We start from the raw sequence: 16989 nt of genomic DNA, 5'->3' as shown, positions 1-16989 counted from the left end.
ACACAGGAACTCTGTGCTATGAGGTGGCTGAGCATGCAGGTTCATGCAAGGCATCACTTGAGCCGCAGATTTGGGTACCAATCTTGGGCGGGGAGGGTGGGTTGGGAGGTATCTCAGTTTCAGTAGGAGACAGAAAATTATCAAAGGAATTTTTGGTTGTTGGAAAGTGTGGAAAAATAGGACTACAGCAGTGCTGGTTGAAAAGTATCTCAACAAAGCTTTATAGATACTGATAAAACAGAGTAGGGACTTGATTTGATTGCGAAAACAACCAACAGTGAACTCCTCAACACGACCTTACTGATATCCAATCAGACCAGATTCACACCGCATTCCGATGCATCCGAACTGATTGAGTTCGCCATTGTGTACAACGCTAACCCATACATTCAACTCTATCGATTTATAACCGTTGTATAATTAGACATCTATGAAATCACAATAATCCTGGTGGCAGTGCTTTCTTTCCTATCAGACGAATCAAATAGGATTCATAAAATACCAGTTTTCCTCCTCAAAGCACATTTGAATATCCACATAGAATGACAATCAGTGTCAGCCTCGGTAGCAGGCACAAAATGAGCAGCACAAATGACTTTTTTCGGATAGATCAGAAAGTGTATTTTTGACATTTTTAATTGTAAATTAGCAAAACAAGACGAAAATCTTTTGAATTTTTTCTTAAGGAGATTGTCAACATCTAAAGTACACTGTGTAAATGCCAACGATGAGACCATTTAAAAATCTCATCCCATGTTATCGATAAATACACAATTGTATATAATCCACCTTAATAGAGTCCTTGGGACAAGATTGGCATCACCGCTAGATAGCGGTGTGGGATTAGAGTAGATGACTAGATTTCCTGAGGCAATTTTTTAAAACTCAACTGTCCCTTCAGCCCCTTGAGGAAAGAGTACGATCAACCATTGCAGTATACTAATGGCGGAATTTGAGTCCAGCGGCCATTTTACATCGGTTTTTAAAAAATTGTGCACAGATCAAGTGGTTTTAAATAATGAATAAAGAATTCTTCAAGGCTATTTTGAAATGGACTTAAATTGGAAAATGAGTTAAATAAATGAACAGTTTCACAAAATTTTATTCTAATTCGTGATCAAGTTTGTATGAATTCCCATCATCACGATCATAAATCCAAAAAACTTCTTCGATCTTCTATTGTTTGGAATAAAATCTTGTTTTTTACATCTCCACCATGAGCAGTTCAGAAATCTACAAGAGGCACATGGGCCTGATGCTCAGCTGACAAAATGAAGATGAGAGGTTCTGTTCGAACTCGGGGAATATGAATTGAAGTGACTGACCTCGCTTGACTTGGAATATGACCAAACTTTCAGCTACATGTAATAAAACACCCAAAAACCAAAACCTATGTATCAAATTCTTCGTAATGTTACCTATCCTAAGCATTGCAAGAATTCTGTCATGACTGCCTGAGAAACGGTAACAATGAGTAAAAGAGTCAATGGCTGAACCTGAGAACTTTGTTGAAACAGGAAATTAAAGATTGGTGCTTTGTCCTATCCTAATCTTATCGAGATGTCAATACCCTTGAAGATGCTGATGAGACAATTGAACATTTGTCATTGTTATCGTCATCCTTTTGTTTTAAAGGAGAAGCCACTAGTACATGCACACATTGAAATGTACAATTATTTTGAGGAGAACTATTCACTGACTGCCACCTGTGCGATCTCATCACAATCTTTATGTGGTGGTGACCCGGACTGATTTTTCAAAAGGCTGCCAATGAATTAGAGGGACTACTTCCTCAAATCTCTTTCCCAGGTAACCCGACTAAGGTTAAATTGCATTCGGAGATAGGGAGGGATACACGAGTTGTATCAGAATGCAATGTTGTTTCAAAATACTGATTTCTAAGCCTGACAGCGTTGTCATGGTTCGACTATGACAGAAAACAGCGAGAGAAATGCCACGCCAATATTGTCACGGTCGCATAATGAAAGTTGAACAATGTCCCGCAAAGTGCATACGATATTATATTGAGCATATGAAATAGTAAAGCAGGATTGCCGAGATTTAGTGAATTGCACCATTGAGGTTCGCATAAACAGGATACGCACTATGGGTGGAGAAAGGAGAATGACCATTGTATGTATACGCTTAACAGAGTTTCGCCATTATGTGGACAATGAGGAGGACAAGTACCGTATTCAGGGATAATACGGCACTCACTATGGTTAACATCAACAATATATTTCACATTAGGTCACTAATTGAATTGCTCGAGACAATAGTAAATGTTGGTGCATTATGCTGCGGGAGCGCTTTTTTAATCAGCGCATTGTGGCATTTGTGTGTCCACGGTTTTAATATTAGATTATGAGGACTCGCACAATGATCACAGCATTAACGCAGCCACTGCAATCGCATGCTATAACGACAAACAGACTATTCTCATTTATGTATTCAATCACGCTGCGTTTTGTTTGAACTGATGCGAAATTATTTTCCTGCCATTAATTGTCTTAGTGTCTTGTATAATACGATGTCAGATCAGTTTATTCGTCGGCATGCCTATAGTTATTCATCAATTGTTTTTGCCGGCGAGGCTTTTTCAGATCAGTGGGTTCATTTGAGCAAATGCATTATCAGGCCAGCTGTGTCACTTTCGTCGTTTAATAGTCACACTCCCACAGTTGTTACTGTGAAAAATGCCCAGTGAGATTTCTATTACTGTTTTTCATCTCTCATTATGTGCATAATATATCTCACATATATCTCTCACAATAAAATAACATGGTTTAAACTTATTCTTCATTGTACATTGTATAACATGATCATCTAAGATATTTTTTAGTGACATGATTGGGTACCTAACTGATTGGTGCCAGGTATGTGAAACTGTAAGGTCACAGCACCAACTTGAGAAGTACCAAGGTTCATTTTTAGTAAAGTATTAGTAAAATGTTCATGTTCATTTATGGATGCTGGATGCATAAAGGAACTGTCATCTCTGAGGAACTCCGTAACTACACTTATATGAATGGCCTCCAACAGAATGATACTGCCATGAAAGTTGCATGCAAGATGCAGGATTATCAACCCTGCCCCGATCTGATATAAACGAACACTACAAAAGGTTTGGCCTGACACTCTCACTGGGATTTTCACTCACAATGGAGACTGTCACTCTCTGTAGTCCCCTACCCCTCAAACATAATTTGTAGCCAGTATGATTCATGGCTGCCATGTTTGTTGTTATTCACCAGATCAGGATGGATGTTATTATGTTTGAACACAGGGTATTCAATCACATTTCAGTGTCCACCATGTTAGTTGTCTTGCTAACAACACTTAACGACTGTAGCATTAACCCAGCCCTCGCTAGTACTAGCACCCCACTTGCATTGATGTTTCAATCCAAAGTTGCTAGATCAGGATGGATGCTAATGTTTGAAGACAGGGTATTCAATGACATTTCAGTATCAACTGTGTCAGCAGTCTTGCAAACAATGCATAGCTACGGTAGCAATACACAGCCCTTGATGGCAAAAGCCCCCCCCCCCCCCCACACACTCACACTAATACTTCTCGACAAAAGGTGCTACATCAGGATGTTGTTAGGTTTGATGACGGGTATTCAATGACATTTCAGCAACAGTTGATGACAGCAATCCTTATCATCATCATCATCATCACCATCATTATCATCTTTTTTTAAACAAGAAGTTCCATTCTTCCAAAATCAATCCACGCCAAAAATCATAATGAAATAATGCATCCCAGAAAAAAACTAATCCAGCTATTGGTCAGGGGATGAATAGACTAAGTAGACAGATTTCCTTTTTTCTCACCACGCATTCTCTCGCTGTGCTTTTTTCCCCACAGGTGGAATATTACAGCTGTCTCGCGTCTTTGCCTTGTAATCTAAGAAAACAAAGAGCTAAGCCGAAACCTTAGGGCAAGAGGTCGAGAATGGCACAACACTATTATTATCTACTTTTCTTTGCACACCTTTTTTTTGCGGAGAATCATCTTCAATACCCTTACGAAAATGAATCCCAATTCACCATGGTGAAATGATGATTGACCATGGTATCTCTTCAATTTGAGCAGAAAAAAAATTGGAAAAAATATTTGGGCTAAGAAATTTTTTCATCTTTCAGAGTTCAAAATTCTGAAAGATTTTCAAATTTTTGAGATAATAATAAGAAAAGCTATGTAGGCCACACTGACCTACTTTTTGTCCAAAATTATGTAAAAACAAAGTTTAGGCATGGTGGAATCAGTTTGGGAACTCCAAAGGTTAAGCCAGATTGTTTTCCTTCTGCTTAACATTCTTCACCAAGTACAACTAATACCGGTGTACACTGAAATTCATACCTGAAAAGTAGGTCACGCTGACCTAAAACAGTCCATATGTAATGGAATGTCATCATGCAAATCAAGGGTTAATTCCCACTATTATTTTCCTCGCTGTCACATCAACAATGCTCTACCATTCTACTACTCCATTCTTCATAACTGCAAGGCAAAATCCTTCAATTCAATTTTGAATTTTCATTTATGGATCACGCATGACTGCTACAGATCAATCATGGCGTGTCGATCACTCACAGAAATATCACACAGCGTTCGTTTCAATTCGGAGCGCGGTCCTCAGGTCATACTCATTGTTTTCATCAATCAATACGCTTACAAAGGATGCGCCTTGTGCAGTGGAAGATACAGCATTGTAGCATGATGATGAATATGGAACAATCTGATAATACCCGCATCCCAGGTCCGTTGTTCCAATCGTCAATAAAACGTCGAAGAATCCATACAAATTTTCAATGCTTGAAAAATCAACAATATTGAGAATTAGCCTGTTCGGTGCTCCCGAAAAGATGCTACGATCACGACGAACGTCATCAATTTCGACAAAAGAATGTAATGATTTTTTCGTCTCGCTCATTATTGTCGACTACCCTTTTTATGCATATATCGCACCGATGCAGTCAGGCGGAAAACCTCCACTATCACTCTCTTCTGAGACATTAGGTACGGTTCCTTTATTCCAGCGTTTCTTATACTAGGAGGAGCAGCTGCATTGGCACACACAGATTGTGTGCAAAAGGAAAATGGATCCGCGAGTCCTCCGAGGCAGAACGCCGAGAATAACGACGCAAATTCTCACCAGTCACAAAACAAGCATTTATGAGCACCGCGATTATTACCAATTTCTTACTTTCCCTGATTCATAAACTACGCTGAATGGATGCAGCCAAGCTCTATACTCTCACAACAGAAAATCAGGTTTAGATATAACGTTTATTTGGCCGAGGTTATTAGTTCCATGTCCCACTGGAAATATTCTGTAATATGGCATGGTCAGTCACGCATGAATTTTGTATAACGTCAAACGCAACTTGGAATGAAAATTGTAAGACGTTTCAGCTATTGTATTTGTCAAATAGCATTTTTATAATCAGTATTCGGAATAAGGGAATGTGCTCTGGCATCTCTGTGTTTAGCCGATTGAAATATCGACATGTTTTTTCGCAGAGCGATATTAAGATCAGTTTTGCGTAGAGTTAGACGTGTGTGTTGAAGTGGATTAATGAAATAAAAGAGTGTATTATTGCTTAGAGAAATCAGCGTGGAAAACAGAATTTTCCAGAGTTGGGAGTTTTTATGATTCGATTGTGAGCATTTTATTATCACTACATTAGCTGCTGGTTTTATTCAAAATACAAGATGTGTGGGAACAACAAGGTTCGGTGCTTTCCGCATTTGTTAAAAAAATTGCTCACAAGCAAGACAAATTTGTTTTTTCTTCAATTCTTTGGGTGAGTTCAAGGAAAAGTAGTTTGTTACATGACAGGAATGGATTATGACAATCACAACAGAAATTTATCAGTCTCTTTTACAATATGGTCTCGACCTTCTTCACTCCTTTAGATCATTTATGCCAAAATATAACTGAAAGGCTGCATGGCAAAAAACCCTAAATCATCCGGTGAAAGCATATCATAGATCACTTTGGTAGGAACCCCTTTTCATGGGAAAGCATGGCGCCCAATTTGAGAAAGATAAGCGTATTGAGCATGGGCCCTGATCGTTCAGGCACCCGCAGAAAGTCTACCTTTAAAAGGGTTAAGTGAACTTTTTCCATACCAGTACTCTTATCCCAATACATGTATTATCAAGCTCACACAGCAGCAGATATGCAACCTTTCTGTCCTATAAAGACTTCCGCATACAGCCTCATCCCCCATTGACACGGACAAAACACTGAGAAAATTCACAATAATTCACCGCCCATCCCATTGTTGCTGCATCCAAACTCAGGAAATGGCACTATCCCATCTCGCCTGACTGATTCCGAATTGTCACCTGTGTCATACAAGTGTTGCAGTTTCAAATAGTAATCATCTGAGAAAAAGCGATAATGATAATTACTCTAAAATTGCCAACAGTGAAAGTCTTTTTGTGGAAATTTCCAAGATTTTCAATTCACTTTTTAAAAGAGGATGATTCTCTTTGTGCAGTAGCCAATTTGGATTTCTTAAGTTTTTCATCCTATATGTGAAAAAATATAATCTCTTCAAACTATAACAAAAACTGACATCATGTTTTTATGACACCGATCTCTCCTTCAGTGGCATCAAACTTCAGAACTTTCTCAATGAAATTGGCTTAAAGGGAGCTATAGGCAGGAGCCAGGGGGTCAAATTGATGGTGTTCATGTGACCTATAGGCAAAGTTGGGGCCGATTTAATTCAATTGGTGAAGCAACTTAACCAGGCCCACATGAATCCTGCCTAAAGTCTTCCTTTAACATGGTTAAAGAGCTGACCAGGGGGCTCAGAATAATACTATTTTGGCTCAACTCACAACAGGTGTTTAGCGTACACTCTACTGAGCATATGTGTGCCACTACAATTAGGCACCAATTGCTGTCCTCAGCCTATTCAGTGACTCCATCTACGTCCAGAATGGGTCAATATGAATGGACCCACTCTCTTGTACCAATTGGGATCCCACGGGATAGCCATGATCCCAACCCAAGATAATGCTCCGTGCGTATTTTCTTCGCAACCTAGCACATCTGCCTGTTAGAGATTATGGATGAAGGGGCCAGCACAGGTCAGCGCCAAATCCCGCTTCAAGTTACGCATCCCTTATTCCAAGCCTCCGCGCCAAGATTGAAGTGGTATTCTTTTTCCTAACTCAATTTTCTGCGCTCATAGGAGATTTCGCTTCCCATTATTGGCGATGGGTATCTCGTTGTGTTCTATTTGTCCCGCCAGAATAATACAGGGATCATATTGTCGAGTTGACACCGAGTTACAACAAAAGAGAGATTAATTACGTGGGTCTCATCCGAAATAACCAAATGTATTTGCATATAGAGTCCATGATGGAGATGAGCCTAAGAGGATAAGCGGAATGGGACGAATGCCACCACCTGAGACTGACGACATTGCCCAATCGATGGGAACTCAACAGAGTGCTGCTGTAACAAGAGAGACAGGCTGCACATCAAAGTTAAACTTTTAACAGAACTTGCCTGCTTACAGTGGAACCACCCTCAGTGGACACCCCTCTATTTAGGACGCCCTCTCCATTAAGGACACTACTTTTGGTTCCCTCGTCAAAAGAAAGATACAATTTGAGGTCAGCTAAAAGTTTTAACAGATGTACTGGGTCTTTAAAATAAGCAAAGCACCATTTCTTCATAGACCACATTGCATTATGAGAAAGTAAACAGAAGATATCATTTTGAAAATAAAGCCATGAAACTATTGAAAGCAAGAGAATGGTTGGTTTGTCTTGTTACTATGAACAGGGCACAAAAACTTTTCTGCTACAAAAGCTGGACACAATATCGACAGAAGAATGAGATATGAAGAGTACACAAATACCACCATAAGCAAAACCTCAATAAAACAACTCTCAGGAATATGACAAGCACAACTGCTCTTGAATCCCAGTTTTAAAGGGAGACTATAGGCAGGAACCAGGTACATGTAGGTCAGATTAAAGTTACCCAAAGTTGCCGTCAGGGGTCTCTTCTATCTCTAGAGTGGCGTACATTGAAACTAGTCCTGCTCATAGGAGGAATGTAATTACAGCAGAACCTCTCTATTAAGGACACCCTCAGGACTGACAAGTGCTGTCCTTAATAGAGAGGTGTCCTGATTAGAGAGGTCAAATTGATTGGAAACAGCCAATTTGGGACCAAACCTAGTGTCCTTAATTGAGAGGTTGTCCTTAATAGAGAGGTGTCGGCTAAGGGAGGTCCCACTGTATTGCTGAATTAGTGCTCCTGCCTATACGGCCCCTTTAAAAACCATTGTGCATTTCAACTCATTACATATCATGATGTCCTCAATTTTGAGCAGGTTCCAATATTGCAAAAAAATAAGAAACAGGACCAACACTAAGCACAAAGTTCATTCAAGTTCTTTATTCAACCAGTTGCACAAATTACATGACATTTCTGGACAAGATGTTTAAAAGACAGGTTCTTACAGAGTTGAAACATCCTGAAGCAACTTTTCTGGCTCTTACTCAAGTCCCGGCAAATACATGAGATACATTTAAATAATAAGCAGTTAAAAATTGATATTCTTGATAAAGAGGTTTTTGAGTATAGCAAAACTTCCAAATAGGACAAACATGGAAATTGTCACAACCATGTACAGAGGAATGTCTTCTGAAAAGGTCTTATAGATAATAACAATAGGCCTAGGACACTGCACTATCTCACACAATGCAAGATGACAATTTAGTTTTGTTTGGCTCTAAACACCCATAACCAGAAGAAGACCGAGTAGAGTGTACTAACATACATCTTGAGACAACAATGCATACATACCTAAACGAAATAAACCAACAAAGCCCGATTTCTTTATTTAGTTGGTTTCTAATTTAAAGTGCAAATCATATGAAATGTGTTTGATATAGGCTGAAGGAGGATACACATAACCCCTGCCCCCTCCTCATCTCCCATCGCAGCCTATCCCTCCTATACCCCTACTTTGAGAATACTAATCAAATATTCCCCCAAGAGAGTCCACTGTGACAAATCCATCCTCTTGCAAACAGGGCCTACCATATGACTTCTTTAATATGCATGTCCCCATATGAATGTAGCCTGTAGAGAACAATTAACTAACTAACCAAAAAGAAATTAACAGAGGGGAGCTAGGGGTATACAATTACCCAGATATTGTGACTATCTGTGACCAAGACTAGCAATGAACTAGTCTTTCCCTAAATGAACAGTCACCCCCCCCCCCCCAAAAGAAATATCCAAAGTTACTGGGCTTTTGACCTTAGAAATATTATCACATGCCACATACCTTCACACAACAGTCAATCAGAACTGGAAATTTTCTTTGATTGGGAGAGCGTAAAGTGAGGAAAATCAATAACTTAATAACGCTAAACAATGGTTTTGCTAGCGGACTGCTTAGTGAGATGAGGAGATACCTCACTATGCAGGACATGCATGCTGTGTACACGCGGGAACTAAGCGACGGAACCCCTCAACTAAAAGCTTAACACATACTGGTAGATAACGAGAAGGACAAGCCGTATAAACTTGCATAACCTAGATAAATATTCAATACAGACTTACCTAGTGTCGTGAGAAGTTTGCTGTCATGTTACTCTAAGATTCTGGGTCCAAATACAGTTAGTTATGTCACTGTACCAGATAAGCATGTCTAAAATGTAGCGGCCATATTGCTTTAGCGGAACTCCCGCGATCAATTTGTGTCGTCTGCTAGAATGACATTTTCGAAAAAAAGTGTCCTGTACTCAAAGTGAGTACTAAAAGATGACAAAATGCCGAACAAGATTGAATGGTTGGGGAAAGACAGTTTCTTTCTACTATTGCCTATTCAATTTTACGAAGGTACGAAGGAGTGGTTAGCCTATATAGTTTATATTATATTTAGTACGAACGTTGTAGTTACATCTTTGAGTAACCAGGCTGGCTGGTTACTCTCAAGGTTATATCAGGATCGCATATTAGTCGTTCATGCATGAATTGACTGGATATCGTTATCGTTGACCGGGGGGGGGGGGGGGGGGTCACAATAGCGAGCGCCTTCGGCGAGAGAAAAAAATTCGCACGCCGTACGCGCGCCGTACGCGCGCATTTTGGCGGGGGTTGGGGTCCTTCCCCAGTAAATTTTGAAACACAGATGCTCTGAGATGCGATTTCAGACCATTTTCGACATTAAAAATTTTGAATTTTGAAATTCTATGAGCTAATATTGCGGTTTCAAGGCATCTTGAGGGATGTACTTGAAGGAAAAAAATGTATGTTTTGTGCGAGCGGGGGGGGGGGGGGGTCCGGACCCCCTGGACACGCCCCTGTTGACCCCAGTTGACCACATTGATTAGCCACGTGCTAAAATTACTGGACTAGGCCGGGAGATTTTAAAACTTCATATCTTCCTACATTAGCAAACCAATGGTTTAACTGGTCTTAGTCTTTTGTGGAGACCAGCCCTTCATTTCGAATCTGGTCACGGGTCAACCGCAGGCCGGGAAGCGAAAGAAAGTTTTCCTGTGAGCCTACCATCAACATCCAGGTAAGATTATAAAGCTGATGTTGTCCGCAAGTTGAATACCAGTAATCTCATCCAGGAAGACAAGAGACCTGATTTGCCTTGAGTGAGGACAGAATTCAGAGTGCAGCTGCACAACGACGGTGGGTCGGCATGAAGAAAAAGGGCTGATTGTATTCATACTGGTGAAAAGCCATGCGTTGCAGTTTGCGTCAATAGCCACTTCTTTCGTGCTTGTGATACTGTCGTACAGCTGTCAAATAATTGCCTCCAGGTCGTCATTTATTGCTTGCTGCATGGCGCAAAGGGGTCGCCACAAGCCGGCTGTCTTCGGTCTTCGGTCTTCGGCCGCATTCGCCGGCTGCTTTGGAGTGAATAAAAGTGACAGGGCGACAACAACAACAAAAATGTCAGCCCCCATGAAAAATTTTCCCTTCAATTAAAAAGTTGCTTTTTCTGGCAATCATCAATGATAAACACCTCTAGAAATGGCACTTAGGATGTTAACTAATCAGGCTCACCGTAGCCATCTACATTTGTTCACCACCAGTGCTGCTACTGTAGTCAGGTTAGCATCAGACGGAGATTTAATGTGGAGTAGGCTACGGGTACAGCACTGTGGCAACTGCGTACACGTCTACACTACAGGGTGTCCCAAAATATACTATTGACAAATCTTATTCTTCACTGTAAGAATTATATGGCATAAGTGCCGATATTGACTGTCAAACATGAATGACAAAACAAAGTATTTTCCTTATCCTTGCTGTTCGTCTAAGGCGATGTAATTGGAATTCTGCCTGTCAAAAGTGTCAAATGTCTGTTTCCGGGGTCTGTTGTAGGACGTATGTACAGACATAGGACAAGCGTTAGTTTGAAGACTTCAGGCTCTTTGGTGTCATCATAGTTACATGTTGCCATTGCTTTTCTTAGGCTCTGTGTTGCTGTTTTACCTTTTGGCCCTTGATCCTTTAATGGATTAGTCTTGGTTTACAAACATACATGTGCCTCCTCTGTTGAAATCTTTGTTATTTAAACCACATTTCTCTTCTTTTTACTCCCAGAAATCATGGTGGATCAGGGCAAAATTTATGGCGTCTGCGACAAATGGTCAAACCTTCTAACCAAACGAGGGGCTTTCAGTTTCATACAGTGCAATCCAAAATAGATCCCCAAAAACTTCTTAACCAGAACAGAAAATTCCTACAGAAAGGAAAACAAGGAGTTTTGAATATCCTCAAATCATCTTTTGCAAAACCTGTCATTGGGTTTGCCTTATCTGGAACAGCAATTGCTTTGGCAAAAGAAAACCATAAACCGAAACAAATTTTCGTGAATGATAATGGAAATGGTGACACAGAATGGTCAAGAGTCGCTGAACAAAAGGATGACAGTGGACAACCCGAGCCAGATTTTGATTGGAAAGAATTCTGCAAGATGCTGTGGCCTGAGTGTTGGTATCTTCTTGGGGCAATTGCCGTAAGTTCTCTTATATGTCTTAGATCAAGATTTCAATTACTTCTCTTAATCTTGTGAAGCATTTCATTAACTTGAAAAAGGCTACCTCTCCATTGTGTCTAACAGTAACAGAGAATAAATTTTGCTAAACTGACTGAAAAGGTCTACTTCAAATATGAATACTTCCAGGGTATAAAAACACTTGACCATGTCCATAAATTTGTTGACATATTTTCAGAGTGCATTTGCAGTTGCTGTGGTTAACATCCAGATTCCAGCACACCTTGGGGAGCTTGTCAATGTCGTCTCGGAGTTTACGAAAGGGGCCACAGAAGACTATATTGCAGCTATGAAAGAGCCAGTTATGAAACTTCTTACTGTTTATGGACTCCAGGTAGATTATTTGAGTAAAAATTAATTTCTGACAATGGTCGGAGATGGTTGCCTTTCTACCACATTTTTAACTGGGTTAAGGAGTAAGTAGGTCACATTTAAGATTGTTAGAAATATAGTTCACTAGTTGTTTTAAATTGCTCACTATGACTACAGTAATGAAAAGGAATGCAGCTCTAATCTCATTACTCTTTAAAAATCCCTGTACAGGACATTTGCACTCTACTACTCCTACAGGCTGGCCTGACCTTCATTTACATCACCCTGCTCTCCTCAATTGGTGAAAGATTGGCTGCTCAACTCAGGAAGAAATTGTTCCATTCCATTATCCAGCAGGACATGGAGTTCTTTGATACTCATCGAGGGGGAGAAATTATCAACAGGTTAGTAAATGCATTGATCCACATCACTTGGTTGTATTACCTGCGGGCCTGCTGTAATTTGACAGCCCAAGAACAGCCAGGTTCACTTCTTCAGCTGTATTGGCATGAGCTGTAAATATCTGAGTTCTTTAACTTAAGCTACAGACAAGCTATAGATAGGCATGTAGTTTTGGCTTGAAATCATATTGTCCTTATCTTCTTTTTCAGACTTACTTCAGATGTTCAAGATTTCAAGAGCTCTTTTAAAATGTGTATATCTCAGGGATTAAGGAGTACAACTCAGGTAAATATTTCACTCTCAGAAAGTCTTCATTTGATTCTCTAAAGCCAAAAGTTCAATAAATGTCAGTAAATATTTCACTTTCAAGGGTGATTAGCATTTGTCCTTCTTCACTCATTAACTTCTCTTTATCCCGACTCCTTCAGGTAATAGGATCTACCGTAGCACTACTGATGATCTCCCCAAAGCTGACTGGAGTCATAATCGCAGTCATCCCATTCATCGTCCTTACTGGTGCACTGATCGGTTCGTCCTTGCGGAAGTTATCAAGAGCTGCTCAGCAACAGGTATGTGTGAGAACAACTGTAGAACACCCTCGGGACTGACAAGTGCTGTCCTTAAGAAAGAGGTGTCCTGATTAGAGAGGTCAAATTAAATGGGAACAACCACTTGGGACTGACAAGTGCTGTCCTTAATAAAGAGGTGTCCTGATTAGAGAGGTCAAATTGAATGGGAACAACCACTTTGTTCTTGTAAATGACGTATTTGGTGGTATTTGAGCTCTAGTTGAGTCTAAAGTTTTATCGACTATGAATTTGAGATCTGAGTAAGTCTCAAATCAGTAATTGATTTTGTTTGCAGGTTGCTAAAGCAGTAGCAGTGGCCGATGAGGCTGTAGGAAACATGAGCACGGTACGAGCATTCGCCATGGAGGGGATGGAGACAGAGCTCTACAACAAGGAGGTGAATGAGTCTTGTAGACAGAACCAGAAGCTTGGCTTAGGCATTGGAGTTTTCCAGGGCCTGGCGAATTTTGCTCTTAATGGTGAGTATGATATATGGGGAGCCTTGTGGTTAACACTGCTGGCTACCACGCAATAGGGGGCTTGGTTCGATCGTGGGGAGTACTGAAGATTGTAAGTCTGGATGAACCAGCATGGCTTTCAAGGAACTGAAATTCCTTGTTAGAAATATCTGCTGTCAATATACGCCTATGCTATTCCCTTTTCAGGTATTGTTCTTGGGATGTTATTTGCGGGTGGTTGTATGTTGGCCACTGATAAACTGTCTCCAGGTGATCTGATGTCTTTCCTCGTCGCCACTCAAACTATCCAGAGATCGTTGGCACAGATGTCGTTACTGTTTGGTCAGGCAGTCAGAGGAATGAGTGCCGGGGCACGTGTGTTCGAGGTTAGTTCATAGAGATACATCACCCTTGACATGAGTGCTAGTTGCTTGTAGCTAAATCCTTCACTGTTTATTAAATTGTGGTTTGGGAATTAATGCTGAAGGTTTCCAAGGACACAAATGGTGCCATCATAGTGTGGTGATAGAAGTTCATGAGATGGTGCTAACCTTTTCTGAGATACTCTATAATAGTATAAAGAATGCGGCAATTGAGCGAACTCTTGTGAAGAGGTACTGCTATACATTTTACAATAGTTTTACTTCAACTTTCAGTACATAGCTTTACAGCCCAAAATTGCTCTCTCTGGTGGTGTGCAGGACAATCAACTGATTGAACTGGCTCGATCTAGTCAGGAATTCCATTGCGTTCAGTTTGAAGATGTTAAATTTGCCTACCCATCTCGAAAGGAACAGGTTGTCCTACACGATTTCAACATCAACATTCCAAGTGGTAAAGTGGTTGCACTTTGTGGATTATCAGGGGCTGGTAAGTAAAAGATCAGGCCCCTTGTTGGGCCTCAAGAACCTGACTTGTAGCATTAGCTAATCACTGTATGCAAGTGAGAGTTGCTGAACAATGATTTGAGCAGTAAGGCCACTGTAAAGTAGGTCAATGCACATACTTGAAGTGGAAACCCACTAGTAAATATTTGGTCAATTTTAAAAGTTTTTCAAACGAGGAGGGGGGGGGCCTGCCGCTCTGTGCCATTCCAAGATCCTCCACTGATATATCATAACCTTCCTATTCCAGGTAAATCGACTGTCGCTGCCCTCCTGGAGCATTTCTATGACATTGACTCGGGGACCATCCATATATGTGGGCGGGACATTAAGACTCTTGATCCAACGTGGCTACGAGGGAAGGTGCTAGGGTTCATCAAGCAAGAGCCACAACTATTCGCTACATCTGTGAAGGAAAATATAAGATATGGGAAGCCAGATGCATCAGATGAGGAGGTACGTTTCTACATGTATGCTATGCTACCTAATCGGAAGTGTAACCCTTTGTATGAGTAAAGTTGGTTGAAATGGACGATCAGAAAAGTACCAGGCTTCAGGTTGAACAGGAGAAAATGCATGGTGCATCATTGGTCATTTCATGTTCCTCATTTCAGATTTATGAAGCAGCCAAACTAGCCAATGCTCATAAATTCATCGAAGGCTTTCCGGACGGTTACGATACGATAGTTGGTGAACGTGGGACGACTGTATCTGGTGGACAGAAGCAGCGGATAGCCATTGCTCGTGCTTTGCTGAAGAACCCCGCCATTCTAATCCTGGATGAGGCAACGAGTGCCCTGGATGCAGAGTCTGAGAGATTGGTACAGGAAGCTTTGGATAGAGTAATGAAAGGTGAGATATAAGATGTAAATGACCTCATCATTGAATTTATATACCAGGGAGATTCTAGGAACTAATATTTAAATATTCACCTGAGAAAGTAGTCACAATTGGGTCAATTGCTGCAATCCATTCACTGCTATCTTAGGATTAAGGTCACCTCAATTGGTGTTATCATTATTGTGGTCATTATCAAATTATCAAATTATTCCTTTCCAGGTCGCACTGTGATAATCATTGCCCATCGCCTCAGCACCATCAAAAACGCCGACTTGATAGCGGTAGTGGCCAAGGGATCTGTAGCAGAAATAGGCAATCATGATGACTTGATGAGGAGGAAGGGACTTTATTGGAACCTTGTCAAACAGCAATACTTTGAACAAGAGAACGAATGATGATTCTCATCCTTCTCCCACATGAAGTGGTCTGTGGTCTAGTATGTAGGGTTTAGACTTTCAAATCTCAGCTGGCTGTGATAACAGTGTTACGCAGTTGTTATTTTGATTCAACTTTTGAATGTGATATATGAATGAATGTTTTTCTAAATAAAAATATTGAAGTGAATATGAATTAAACATCTTGCTATTGCTGTTTCATATGAATAACAATGTTGAGTTTGTTGTCAGGAGGAATTGTCCCATTGCCCTCGGTTACAATTACAATCTGCTACGAAAGAGGGGCAGCATCAAAGTCAGCTGAACTCCAGCCCAAGCCAAGAATGGTGCATCAGGCTGGAGCTTGTCCCATATACTTTAGCATTAAGCCACTAGGCATATCACTCCCAGTCCCACTGGATAGGATGCTTACAGCAGGTTTTAACTTTCCAGTCGGAACCATCCATATACATGTGCTCCTTGGTCAGGAGAAGCATTGTAGAGTGAGGTGTCTTGCTCAAGGACACAGAGAAGAAATGGTGGTGATCCTTCCAAGAGTCAAACCCATGACCTCCTGATAATGAGACCGGTGCTGTAACCACTATGCCACTGATCTCCCTGATAGTGGAGTCTTGTGGCTAATGTGTCGGATTCATTGGGCAAAGAAAGTGGATTTGATACCCATTACTGACAAACCTTGTCATCTTGGACGAATTGCCTTATCAGTGCTTCAATTGTGATGTGAATACACTGTAACCAAATGTCCATTCACCATGTAGGGGCCAATGTGTAGGTGCAGTGTGCATTCAAAAGAACCTATCCAAATGGACAGTTACAGTGGCGTGTGAGGAAGATCCCTCCCAATGAAATATTGAGTGGTTGGCCAATATCCCCAATTACTAATAGTAGGCCTCATGCCCAAATCATAGTCCTTGGCATAAATTTGTCCTTCACAACCAATTCCCATTGTCACTTAAGTGCCCTCAGGTGAAGAATACACTGGACACACATGTGCAACATGACAAATTATATGATGGCTGTCCACTGCAAGCTACATAAAGATTAAGTTCCAGTAA

General features: G+C 40.7%; 2 protein-coding genes across 3 annotated transcripts in view; one reads left to right on the top strand and one right to left on the bottom strand.

Moving 5' to 3' along the window:
• LOC135492103 (transcription factor Sox-6-like) overlaps window positions 1-9720 on the bottom strand; it is a 166622-nt gene extending 156902 nt beyond the window's left edge. For both annotated transcript variants that reach the window (XM_064778283.1, XM_064778281.1), the window contains exon 1: window positions 9617-9720. The gene's annotated coding sequence lies outside the window, so the exon portion shown is untranslated. The remainder of the gene's footprint in view (window positions 1-9616) is intronic.
• Window positions 9721-10966: 1246 nt separating this feature from the next.
• On the top strand, window positions 10967-16093 carry LOC135492338 (mitochondrial potassium channel ATP-binding subunit-like). The gene is made up of 12 exons (XM_064778745.1): window positions 10967-11124; window positions 11621-12035; window positions 12253-12408; window positions 12645-12790; window positions 12998-13073; window positions 13217-13357; window positions 13653-13836; window positions 14023-14201; window positions 14472-14685; window positions 14950-15155; window positions 15314-15551; window positions 15759-16093. The coding sequence occupies exons 1-12, from the start codon at window positions 11045-11047 to the stop codon at window positions 15932-15934; spliced, it is 2211 nt and encodes a 736-aa protein (XP_064634815.1). The 5' UTR covers window positions 10967-11044; the 3' UTR covers window positions 15935-16093.
• Window positions 16094-16989: the final 896 nt, after the last annotated feature.

This window comes from Lineus longissimus, chromosome 8, assembly GCF_910592395.1.
Source record: "Lineus longissimus chromosome 8, tnLinLong1.2, whole genome shotgun sequence".
NCBI lineage: Eukaryota > Metazoa > Nemertea > Pilidiophora > Heteronemertea > Lineidae > Lineus > Lineus longissimus.
Note: the sequence above shows the minus strand (reverse complement) of the source record. Positions and strands in the feature narration are given on the sequence as shown.